We start from the raw sequence: 13,611 nt of genomic DNA on the forward strand, positions 1-13,611 counted from the left end.
CAAGAACCTGAATTCCCAACCATGGGTCTTTTCTCTTGGCTCTTCCCCAGAGATAAATCTTCCAATATTTTCCCCATTTCCACTGCAAATAGGATAAAATCCTGATTCCAGCATTCTCAAAGTTGAATAGGGAAAAGCGTTAAAGGTGGTAGTTTGCTGTTCAACGTGAGGACTTTGTGTGTCCATGCATCCATTTCAGAATGGTTCATCACTCCCACCTGAGCTGTGTCTGGTACAAGAGTGCCTCTTGTCCAACATCTCAGATTTCTTCTGCTGGAGTGGAAAAGAGGTAGCTGTCATGCAGACTAAGGGACCCAAGATTCTAAATGCTTCTAATATAGGCTTTCAACCAATCTTCCTGTTTTCAGCCCTTTTCACTTCCCTAACTTCAGAGGTTCCTGGTACCTCAGATTCCTGTGCCTTTCTGGAGCTCCAGGGCTCTAATCAATTTGCTTGTTGCCTTTTCCTACTGTAGGTACTTAGCTTTCAGCTTTCTCCAAAATGTTCTGTCAGCTACCACTTATCTATTTTATAACTTCTAAATTTTTACTGACATCCTTTTTGTCTCTTTTTTATTCTCTTTGGCCTTGTTAACTTTTTGCTTTTTTATCCCTTTTTGTTATTTTAGTGAGGTTTTAGGAAGTGTTAGTTGTAAACACACCAGTCTGTTCGATCTACCATGTTTAAAGTTTCTAAATAATGTACTTATAAGATTATGAGACACCCTGCTCTACAAAAAGCACCCTTTTCATAACTTTTTTGCCACAGCTATTATATATTTCTCATTATGATAAAATGCACTGGGGAATTCTGTGTTCCATAACAGTTAAATCAGCCCATTAGTTATGCTTTAAGGTGATGTCAATCCAGAAGTCTAACACAACCAATGTTTCCCTTATCTTTCAGGCAGTTCCCTCTTTTGAAAGTCAAATGTCTGAAAATAAAGCGATCAGTTTACCTAATAGAAAGAAGGTTCCATTTCTAGAAAACTAAAAACATTTTTAAATACCCAGTTAAATGTTAAAGAAGTTCCAAGGCAATTAAAAACACACACACACACACACACACACACACACACACACACACACACACACACACAAAGTTCCAAGGCACCTGGGCTGAGGAGAGAGACAGCCACTGGTACAAAGAAATTGAGGAATGGCCCACTACCCTTCCCCTGACCATCTTCCTGAGGCCCTCAATCTTTAAACACGTGGATATTTGCATTGCAGGGGTGGGGAAAAGGGATCTCTCTTGGTTTGAATAGGTTCTCATATGCACATGTGACCAGATGACTGGCTGCTACCACAATACAGAACGGTTCATGGCTAGAGAAACAGGGGGAAAATAAGGAAAGCAATTAGTTAGAAGCTCTATCACCACTAATGGGAATTTCAAGAGGGCTACAATGAGATCGCTCAAAATCATGAGACATATGAGACTCTCACTATTGCATATAAAAAGCAGTTCAGGAGTGTTCATTTATACAATATAAAAGTGAGAGCTCTATATGAGTTGAATGTTTAGTAATAATAGTTTCTCTCTCTTTGCAGAAACAAAGATCAGCAGCACCATACCGGTATGAATCACACTAAAGTAATCTCTCTGTGTCCTGTCTAACAAGCTCCAAAAGTGAAGGCAAAGCTCCCAAGATGGAGGAAAACACCGTAACAGACTCCAGATAATCTCAAACCTAGCTTCCTGGGACTCTTCAAATTGTAAAGCACTAGCAGATTGAGTTATGTCCCCCCCCAAAACTCACTGAAGCTGAATTGTGTCTCCCAAGTTTTATGTATTAGAAACTTAGTTCCCACTGTGACTGTTAAGATGGTGTGAAATCCCATTATGGTAATTTAAAGGGGGAGCCTTGAAGAGGTGACTAGATTGTAGGACCATGCAGTAGTGAATGGATTAAAAACAGTGACCAGAGGCATGATTTTGAGGGCTTTAAAAGAAGAGAATCTGTCTTTCTCTGTGCTCTCTCTGCTCTGCCATTTTTGCTATGTGAGACCCTGCCATTAATGAAGTTGCCACCAAAGAAAGCCTTCATCAGATGTGTTCCCTGGACTTTGGACTTCCTAGCCTCTGAAACTGTAAGCAATAGATTTTGTTTTCTTTTAAATCACCCAGTTCCATGTATTCTTTTATAAGCAACAGAAGCGGACGCATACAACTACCTAGAACCTACATGAATTCTCTGAGACTACCTAGAACAGGGTTTTTCAACCCTGGCACTGTTGACCTCTGACCTGAATAATTCTTTGTTGTGAGGGGTTGTTCTGTGCATTGCAGGATGTTTACCTGTATCCCTGGCCTCTACGCTAGCCACCATTAGTACACACACACACCCCATTTGTGACAACCAAAAATGTCTCCAAATGTTGCCATATGTCCCCTGAAGGGCAAAATCACTCTTGATTGAAAACAACTGATCTAAACTAATACTTTCAAGCTTTAATGTACATATGAATCACTTGGAATTTTATTAAGATGCAGATTCTGATTCAGTAGGTCTGAGATGGGGCGTGAGATTCTGCATTTCTAACAAGCATCCAAGGGATGCTGATCCTACACCAAACTTCAAATAGCAAGAATCTAGAGCAGTGTTTCTCACCTCCTAGCTACACACTGCAACCATTTGGACAACTTCAAAAAATTCTGATGCCTAGGCCATACTCCAGGGACAACTGAATCATCATAATCTCTGGGATTATGATGTGGGACCTACACATCAAGAATATTTTTAAAGTTCCCAGGTGATTCCAATGTATAGCCAAGGTTAAGAATCTCTGATCTAGAGTAGCCCATATTCTACTCATCCCTAGAATTGAACATAAGTATAAACAAGCATTTAAGAATGAAAGAAGAGTACTAAAAAAGAAAAACTATTACTGTCCTCACTGCATTCTTGATGTTGGTTATGCTTAACTTTCACAGTAACTGAGAATATCTTCAGAGAGATGTAACACCTGAAAACAATCTCTAATATGCTTTATTATCTATATATTTTCTGCAACAGAAGAAAAGCAATTAATTCATATTTCCATTTCACTTTTAAGTTTGAAAGTTGTATGTAGAGACCTCATAAAGGATACCATTTTAAAGATTTTTTTTTCAATGATTCTTAAAACTTTGAGTATGTTACTTTTAAAGGATTCATATTTTAAGTTTGTGAATCTCATATCAAATTTTTCCTGGATAAAATGACATGATGTCTGGGATTTTCTTTGAAATACCCCAGCTAGAAAGAGTAGATGGGGGAAGGTGTTAGGATATAAGTAAAATTGGCAAAATGTTAATAACTGCTGAAACTGGATGATGAATACATGGAAACTTATTGTTATCATAGTATTCTCTCTACTTTTGTGAGTGTTTAAAAATTTCTATAATAAAAATTTTAAACAAATTTTTGTATCTGGAATATAGTCTTCTATTAATGATCATCCCAAAGCAAAAGTCACACAGTATTTTTTAGATTGCTTAAATGGTAAATTTAATTTTTCACTGATGAAAGACTAAGGACCTGACATTATCTTACAACAATTCCCAATCCTTGCCATCCCTTTAAAGGCTTTTACACATGAAAAAGTAAATTATACTTCCATTTTCCAAACACATTCCAGAGACTTTGCTTATTATGTCACTCAAAAGAATTCCTTTATATGCTCTCCTCATTGAAAAGAATTGTACCTTAGCAAAGCTTTGTTTAGTAAAAAAAGAAAAAAAATCTCATTAAGGTTGCTACTGTGCAAGTTAGACAAGAGAAAAAACAAACACAAATCACAGGTGATGAAAGATGGTACTGAACTAGGAGCGAAGCTAGGTGCAATCCTCACCCATCACATTAGATCGCACTCAGAGACAGCTGTGAATGAATGCCTGTCTCCAGGAAAAAGACACAGGTATGGTCTAGAGATTAAGCATCTGAAAGAGCTAAAATAATCCAATGATTTCAAGGTATTTGGTTCATAAGTTTGGTGGTGACATGTTGCTACCGGGTTGCTTTTAGGTAAGAAGAAAACTGCTTTGTGTTTACCTCATTTTCACAGCAGAATCACAATTCCATGTTAGAGAACTTTGAAGCAGTCAGAATTAGAACTTTGTCAAGTCTCTGTGAACTAGTTTGTTCTGTTTAATTGTTTTTTCACCATAATTCTCTTTTATCAATGTCTTAAGCGTAAAGTGTTCATTTTTAAAGAAGATATCCAGCAGACATCAGAAAAGAACTGAGTGGAAATCATACATAAATATAAAATAAATGCAATATTTATACCCATAATAAAATCTGAAAAATGCTATACTATTTTTAAAGTACTGATAAAATAAAGAACAATGAAACAAAAGATATTACTCTCTAATTCACTCTGTATTTCTTACCAATGAAATTAAATCCTCCATTGTTTGCCTGTTGTTCCTGTGATGTACAGACAGTTCTGTTACACAATCATCATCAAGGTGAATAAACTACAAAACAAATTTTATAAACTTTATGAGCAAAAAATTACAAACATATTTACTGTTTTGAAATTTTTAAATCAACATAACTACTTTATAAAATTAAACAGCAATATGTAAAAACAACATGAGTTTATCAGACTTGGGTAAGAATCAACATTCTCCATAATTTTTTAAGATGTAAACAGATAACAACAAGCTCTTTCAAGAAGGTGAGCTCTTCCCCAGCTCTTCACATTCCCATCATCATCTGATCGATTGTTAAAATTCTGTTGTGCAGCCAAGGGACTGACTATATACCTATCTGTACCACAAGACCTGCATTGGCATTTTCAAAGAGTAGCCATCTAGGCATCTAAAAATCAGTGGCTATACAACAGATGGGTAAAAGAGTGACTCAGATTTGTAGCATATTGTACATCAGGTTATGTTTAGGGTCAGCACCATCCAAGGAGCCCTCATGGTGATGCCATAAATGTTGCACAATCATCATTATGCTGAAGGTACTAGCACAGTACAATTTAAGAAAAGAACAAGGTACAGCCTCTATACAAACCTCACTTAATCCAAGTAATCTGATCCCTGCATTATGGGACCTCACCAAAGATGAGACCAGATGTCTTATTGGCTGGTACAAGCATAACTTCATCAGTTACAGAGAAAGTGGAGACCACAAGCTTTATTCTATTGGTACTATGAAAGTTCAAAATGCTAAGAATAAGTTTTCAATGTGTTGTTTTCACCTTGGCAGCTCCTAGACCTGCAGATTCCCCCACTTCAGGATGGTCTCAACCTCTGAAGACCATACACTTTCATACCCGGTTGGGTATCTTCTTGACGTCATCACTGTTCGATCAAGTAAGGAAAGATTTGGGGATTCCCTATGATCTTAACTTATTCTCCTAAAAAATACCCTCTCTCCCCAATAGCCTCCTGCTCCATACCTTCACACAAGATATGTATGGAAAAGAGAGAAAGGACAGGAAGGAGATGCTGTCATCTCTGCTGGGCTCCTAAACTGGAAAGAATGAAAAGGGTGGGTTGGAAAAGACAACCAACGTCTGAAAAAACATGGCTCATCTCAAGCTAGGTTTTCCAAAGAGGCTCAATACTTTAAGTGCTCTGAATTCTCAGCCATACAAATTCAAATTAAGTATAAAAATACATACCAAAGCCAGCCAATTATTTTGGATTATCCGTGCCTATGTTTCCTGTTCGCTAGGGCAGAAAATGGAACTGAATGTAACTGCTATTTGAAACAATACTTGGGTACTAGAGCTATGTGTGAAAATGGTTGGAGGAGATCATGCACAGATTACAGACTAGCATCCATATCTTAAATATCCAAGTAAACCTGATTTTTTATAGTTCCCTCTTGATAAAACATAATACTGAGAAAGAAAAGCAAATACTTCAAAAAGCAACAACAATCCCTATACCTCTTCTGTATATAACTCATTTGATCCTGCAACAGCTCTGTAAGGCAGGCAAGACAGATGAGTTAGGCAACACATAAAGGTACTCTATAAATAGCAAAACAAGACCAAAATATTGACATTAAAATATCTATATTAGAAGTGATAAAATTAAGACTCAGAAAAGTTACTGTGATCTGCTCAAGACTGGCATTTTTTTCATTCCTAGCCTAGAGTTTTTTCTACCACACCAAAATGCCACCTCTCCATGACTCTGCTCCAGTAGCTATTCCAGCAAGAAACCAGACAAGCGATGCTTGGCACAAAGGCTGTAGGTGCACAGATACAGGCCCTGTACTTGAACCAGCGGACCTATCAGATCCATTCCATGCTGGAGCCCTTATGTCTGGGTTCAAATCCTCGATCTACACTTATCAGTTTTTGACCTTGGACAAGTCTAATGATTCTGTGTCTCAGTTGTGTCATCTGCAAAATGGGGCAATAATATTACTTCAAAGTGTTGGTGTAGGGATAAAATGAGTTAAAGGAGTTAAAAAACATAAAGCCCATAGAATGGTGCCTGAGTCTTAAAGGTACTACCCTAAGAGTTCTACCTACATTATACTGTAGTATAATATACACAGAGCCCTTACTATAATGGCACACTATTCTAAGTACTCAATAAATATTAGCAATTTTATATTAAGATGTAAGGAAAACTGTATACTCTTTTGGAACACTCAAAACTCTATATTTTCTACTTTATACTGTGCCCCAAATAAAAAAATAAAAAATAAAAAAACTCTTGGGGTTGTAGAAATCAGAGACTCTTCAATTTGGCATCTATCCTATCGCAAACAGTAGTGTATCCTACCTTATTAGGATCATGGCTGACAAGACAAAGCCCTCCACACATGGAGAAATGATGACCCCCAATGGTTGAACACAGGCATTTGCACCACCTACTCTCCACCTCATAAGAGGAACATCAAGTTTCCCTGGCCCTGCTGCCACACTGCTCAGATACTTGCACACTCTGCTGTTCTCAGGCTCTCAGTCTTCAAAGTTGGTAGAATTAAGTTGTATTTGCTCAACAGATATTAAAGATGTCATGGAGGGCTGGAGAAATGTGGATAAGATAGTCATAGGAGAATCAGGAGGGATTTCAGTTCAGGTTGCATGGCCATAATAGTGGGCAGAATAGCAATAAAGGGCTTGAAGCAAGGATAGTCTATCTTTCCAAGACCAGCAACCACTGGGAAGAGTATTTATATTTATTGGTGTGATTATTTCAGAAAGCAAATACCCCACAGCTATATCTAATCTACACTGCGGTATATCTGAGACACACCTCCAAGCTATTCTGTTGATCCAAGCACACATCCCACTCCACAGCAGAAGTTTTGGTGGACTATCAGAGAATATCCCCAATTAAATGAAAAGGCTATTAAAATACTTCTCCCTTTTCTAATTACATATCTGTGTGAGGCTGCATTTTCTTCATATGTTTCAATCAAAACATATTAAAACAGGCTGAACGCAGAAACAGATACATATCCAAGTGTCTTCTATTAAGCCAAACTTTAAAAGTTGCGAAGATGTAAAGCAATGCCACCCTTCTCACTAAATTTACTTTTTAAATAGATATTTTTCATTTCTTGGTTTCCTTATATACAAATAGAGAATAAGAATTGAAAGAGAAGAGAGAGAATAAGAATTGCACTAATCTTGAAGGGTACACTTTCCAAGGTGGCCCTGGGCTTGCCACGTGGCTTACTTTGGCCAATGAGACATTAGTAAGCATACTGCAAGCATAGGTTTTAAAAAAATGCTTGAGTATTAGGGCTTGCCTTCTTTTTTCCTTCCATTGGAATCCAGCCACCTTATAAAGAGCTCAGGCTGGCCTGATGGACACAAATGGCCCAGCAAACAGCCAGTCTTTTGAGTGAGGCTGAGACTATTCGGCCCTAGTCAAGTTATCAGATGACTGCAGCCACATGAGCAACCCCAGGCAGAACCTGAACAATAATTGCCCAGCTGAACCCAACCCAATTGTATGGTCCGCAGACCTGTAAATTATTACTCCTTTAAGCTGCTAAATTTTGGGGTGTTTTCTTATGCAGCAATAGTTAAATAATACACAAAGTATACATATCCTTAAGTAATGTCCATATTTTTACCAAGTTCACACTGCCACTTGTTTAAAAAAGTACTTTTTAAAAGCATTAATGAAAGAATAATATTAAAATAATTGCTTAAGCTTGAATAGTATTTTGTGTATTTTGTGTATTTTAAGTTCTTTCACATACATATATTAGACCAGTTCTCAAAGTGTGGTCCACAGACCCATGAGGGTCTCCAAGGCCAAAACTATTTTTATAGTAATACTATTTTTCATTTTTCAGTGTTGAAATTTGCACTGATGGTACAAAAGCAATGATGAATAAAATTGCTGGCACCTTAGCACAAATCAATGTAGTGGCACCAAACTCTACTAAGACATTACATTATATTCTTCGTCATGCACTCACAGTTCATAAAAAAAAAAAAAAAAAAACAGTTTCAATTAAAAATATCCTTGATGAGCAGCAAAAAGTATTAATTTAACTAAATTTCGACCTTGAGTACCCATATTTTTAATATTCTGTGTGACAAAAAGGGAAGTATCATAATGTACTTCTGCATACCAAAGTATGTCGGCTGTCTGGAGGAAAAGCATCTGTGTGACTAAGTTATGCACTCAATTAGCTGTTCTTTTCCTAGAACACCATTTTTAGTTGAAAGAACACTGACAATCTACAGTTACTTAGACTTGATATTTAGCACAAATTTTCTGAAAAATGAACAAAGTGAACTTGTCACTTCGAGGAAAATAACTGACGGTATTTGTTGCCAATGACATAATTTGGGCTTTCAAGCAAAAATTCAGATTTTGAAAAACTTGTATCTGCCACCATGAGCTCAACAGCTTTCTAATAGTTAAAGACTTTTCTGATGGGATTAGTAGTGATTTTAAGCAATGTGATTTTTTTTAATATTATATAATAAAATGTGTTTGCATTTGGAAGATGTATATAACTTAGTGTAGTGGACTGTATTATGTCCCCCCAAAACTCCCTGAACTTGAATTGTGATGCCCAAGTTTTATGTATTAGAAACTTGGCCCCCTATGTGACTGTTAAGAAGGTGGGAAATCCTATTATGATAATTGAAAGGTGGGGCCTTGAAGAGGTGATTGGATTGTAGGACCGTGCAGTAGTGAATGCATTAAAAATGGTGGTCAGGGGTGTGGTTCTGAGGGCTTTAAAAGGAGAGGAGGGTCTGTCTGTCTCTGCTCTGCTCTTTCTGCTTCTACCTTCTTGCAATGTGAGACTCCTGGGTCACTGCTGCCACCAACAGATGGACTTTGGACTTAGCCTGAGAAACTGGAAGCAATAAATGTCATTTTTCTTTATAAATCACCCAGTTTGGGGTATTTTGTTATAAGCAACATAAACAGACTAATACACTCAGTGAACCAGTATTTCCCAAATGACCAATGCATAATGTTACACGGGGGGACGAGCCAATAGATTTTATGAAATAGAGTGCAAAAAGTATATTAGGTTTATTACTGTTACTTATACATGATTTAACAAATGAATATTAAGAGTGTAAAGGGTTCCTCAGGTTAAAAAGTTTGGGAACCTCTGTAACCTCATAACTACTCTAAGAAGTAGAACTAGATTAACCTACTTTTCACAGATGAATAAATAGGTTTATCAAAGTTAAGTAACTTGCCCAAGATTCCCAGAGCACTGCTCACATTCCTGACTACACATGAGAAACACCCAGGAGCTTTTAAAAATACCCATTAAGTATTCTGGGATAGGGAACAGGCATTTCTTTTTAAAGTCTCTGGTGATTCTCATGTGCAGCATGTATTAAGAAATTGCTGTCCCAGAGATTAACAGGCACAAATATGATTAGGTTATAAGTCTCCCAAACACCAATCTGATAATTTTACAAAATACATTTTCTTTTATTTTTAGGCCACATTATTATAAGTCCTAAAAACACAAAGATCACACAAAGTTAAGGAAAAAAAAAAAACTACTGGATTTCATTTTACTTACAGGATTCTTGCTCTGCCACTCAACTGGACAGTTGTAATCTTGCATGATCCACGGATGGTTCAAAAGATTTTTCACAGAAATTCGTTTCTTTGGGTCCACCTAGTGGCCATTAAGAAGTGGCTAGAGATTAACATTTCAAATAGAGAACACAGAACACCTTTCCTCCTGAGAAGTCAAAATGCATCAGAACAGATGTAAACTTCATCACAAAAATGCTGTCAAAGACCTTAAAATGGCCTTGGAATAAATTCTTTAAAAAAGGAAATAGAGGCAAGAAAACTATAGCAACCAACACAGGCTTAGAAAAAGAATGTTTAACAAACATGAAGTTCATTGGTATGGACATTATTCATGAAGTTCAGTCAATCTATTGTATGATGTAATAGTCTTTTGCTGGGAAACCTATTCATGGGAAATATTCACCAATTTAATATTCAAGCAGCTACAATGCAGGGCATTCATACTGAATATGCAATCTCTACCTCCAATGAGCTTACAATCACATAGAACACGTTGAAAAGCACACCTTTCCTTCCCATTTGTAATTTCAAATGTGAGGAGAGAAAAATTAATCAACAAATATTAAGTTTTTTGGAGTCTGGAAGAAAGAGTGAGGCATTTTCAATCTTATTATGGAGATTTGGTGCTTTGGCCCTATGCAATCAAGGTGGGTGAGCCTGAGGTAAATTTTGAATAAAAGGTACAGATGGCTTAATAGATAGACAAATAGGAGACATTATGAATACATAATGAAAACAATATTGCACTAATAAGATACTCATATTTTCAAAGCATTTCCTAATCAATCTCATTTTTATCCTCAAACACTACACAGCAGTGAGGCCAGGCTCGGAATGCCCATCATCTTATACATCAGAACCAGTTTAGGTGGTATGCCTATTGATAGGTAGGGTGGATAACTAGACTTCAGCCCTTCTCTCTTTCTTTTACCCTCAGAGGTTCATTCCACTAAACTGGTGGTTCTGGAAGTGTGGTACCAAGACCAGCAGCATCAGCAGCATCTGGAAGCTAGTTAGAAACACAAATTCTTAGTCCTATCCCAGAGGAACTGAATCAGACACTCTGGGGGTGCGGCCCACCAATCTGTATTTTAACAAGCCCATCTGGTAATTCTGATACCTGCTAAAGTTTGAGAACCATCGTACTAGATCACAGGTCCCGCTCAATTATGTATCAGTTCATTCAAGTATTTATTCAGTACATACTACATACCTCATGTATAAGAGTGGAAACAAGAAAATAGAAGAGAGTGAAGCAAAAGCTGGTTAGAGAAAACAGACAATGCTCAAGAAAAAGTAAGAAAAACCACACCAACAAAGACATGTGGTAAAAGCCTTTTTAAAATGTTGAGTTTACAACATAATTAAGAAAAGATCTAGTAGAGGATATCTGCAAGATAGATATAATGAATTTTTTTAAGCTAATAGATAACACTAAATGTAGTAGCACCATGGATATCTTAAAAGTTGGATCAAACAATTACAATAGACTTCAAGTACTTAAAAATAAATAAAGTTTACCTGTAGCATTTGTTGAAGAAGCAGAACACTACTGGGAGACAGCCACTTAGGAACATCGTATTTTCCTCTCTACAAAAAACAAAGAAAACGTTTAACAGTTTTAGGTTCAATCAGTCTTGACACAAATTTCTAAGGTTTACTTCCAAGCTTGACAACTTCATCCAACTATAAGATTTGGCAAACATTACTAATAATAAGAAATCCCTTTCTTGCCTTAAAGAAAAAAAATCCAGTAAATTAAATACTATCATCACCTCTAAATTATCCACACTATCAGAGAACAGACAGAGCATAGAGAATGTTTAACGATGGAAAAATAAATGTTATAGGGCTTTGGAATCTGTAGTATGATTAAATGGACAGCAAGTATACATTCTAGTCAATTTTTGTATTGCTAAAGCAAATTTTAGTTTATAATCTCAGAGCAATTATCAGTTGACAAAATGAAGTAGCAAAAAAGCATTTTTAGTGGCAGGACATAGGCTGTGGTTAAAGACAGTTCACATTATCATCCACAAGACAGAATTCACAATCGTTGAGGGAAACTGATGGAAGCCACTTTCCAAGACAGGTACCTTTTGGGAGGGAGTGGAAGAGATTCAGAAGACAAATGTTTACAACCTAGTATACTCAGTAATCATGGTCAAGTCATCAAGTCATCAACCAAGGACAAGACCAGGGACTCGCTAAACACTAAAATGTGAAAGAATACCTCTTTATACAACCTGCCACATACCACCTCTTTCCTAATTCCAAGGAAATGACACAATAATTTCTCACAACAGAGGCCAAATTATTTAATAATGCTAAGATAACAGGTTATTTGAGAAAAATTAAGAATAAATTGTAATTCATAGTATACACCAAAATTAATTCCACACAGATTAAATGAAAATACAGCACCATTAGAGTACTTAAAAAAAAATAGGTGATTATTTTTGGAATCTTTCTAGACATCACAGCAAAGACAAAAACTGTGGACTAATATATGTCAAAATAAAAATGTGACATTTCTGTACAGCAAATTGGGAAAAAATATTTTCTACTTAAACGACAAAAGATTCCTAAATACTTAATCACATGAAATGTTCTCACAAATTGTTAAGATGTCACCACCACTAACCCCAAACCTGTTTTTTCCATATTTCTTCCCATCTCAGTAAGTGGCAACTGCATTCTACCAGTTGCTCAGGCCAAAAATCTTGGAGTCGTCTTTAACTCCTCTTTCTCTCACACCCCACATCCAATTCATCAACAACATCTACTGGCTCTATGTTCAAAATATATCCAGAACCACTCATTACTACCTCCACCACCATCAACCTCACCCAAGCCACTCATCTGGCATATTGCAGTAGGTTCCTAACTGGTCTTCTTGATTCCACCACTGTCCCCCAAAGTTTAGTCTCCACTCCCTACCACCAAGTTCTTTTAAAACATTAGGTCAAGTCATACCACTTCACTATGCAAAACTTTCTCACAGTTCCCCATCTTGCTCAGAATAAAATCCAAATTCCTTACCCTCGCTCTAAGGCCCTGAACGGTCTGTGGCTCCACATCCACCCAACTCCTTCCTTGCTATCTCTCAAACCCACCTTCTAACTCTCCTCTCACTTACAAACTACAGCCACATGTGAAACACAGTCCTGCCTTAGGGCCTTTGCACTCGTTGTTTCCTCCACCTATAATGCTTTTTCCGGATATCAGAAGAGCTTGTGTTTTAATCTTCTTCAGGTCTCCACTTAAATACCAGTAGTAGTAAAGCCTCCCTTGACCACCTTTATAACAAAGCACCCCTCATGATCATTCTCTACCTCCCTTTCACACCTAATTTCTTTACAGTCCTATCACCACTTGTCATGTTATAAATTATTTATTTACTTTCTGCCTCACTGCATTCAAATATAAGCTCCTTAATTACAGGGATTTTTATCTATTTTGTTCATCTAGAACAGTGTCTGGCCCTATATAACAGGTGCTCAATTAACATTTGTTGAAAAAATGAAGTAATGGGATAAAAGGTATACATTCCAAAAGAAAATAGGCAAAGAATATTCATAGGTAATTCCCAAAAAACAACTTTTA

At 36.8% G+C, this 13,611-nt stretch overlaps 1 protein-coding gene across 6 annotated transcripts in view; it reads right to left on the bottom strand.

Moving 5' to 3' along the window:
- MELK (maternal embryonic leucine zipper kinase) overlaps positions 1-13,611 on the bottom strand; it is a 76,307-nt gene that overhangs the window by 23,656 nt on the left and 39,040 nt on the right. For all 6 annotated transcript variants that reach the window (XM_063082250.1, XM_063082249.1, XM_063082248.1 and 3 more), the window contains 3 exons: positions 11,527-11,595; positions 9,986-10,084; positions 4,378-4,464 (listed from right to left, as the gene is read on the bottom strand). In XM_063082250.1, coding sequence (XP_062938320.1) covers positions 4,378-4,464; positions 9,986-10,084; positions 11,527-11,595 — 255 coding nt within the window. The remainder of the gene's footprint in view (positions 1-4,377; positions 4,465-9,985; positions 10,085-11,526; positions 11,596-13,611) is intronic.

The sequence above is a fragment of the Cynocephalus volans genome, chromosome 17, assembly GCF_027409185.1.
Source record: "Cynocephalus volans isolate mCynVol1 chromosome 17, mCynVol1.pri, whole genome shotgun sequence".
NCBI lineage: Eukaryota > Metazoa > Chordata > Mammalia > Dermoptera > Cynocephalidae > Cynocephalus > Cynocephalus volans.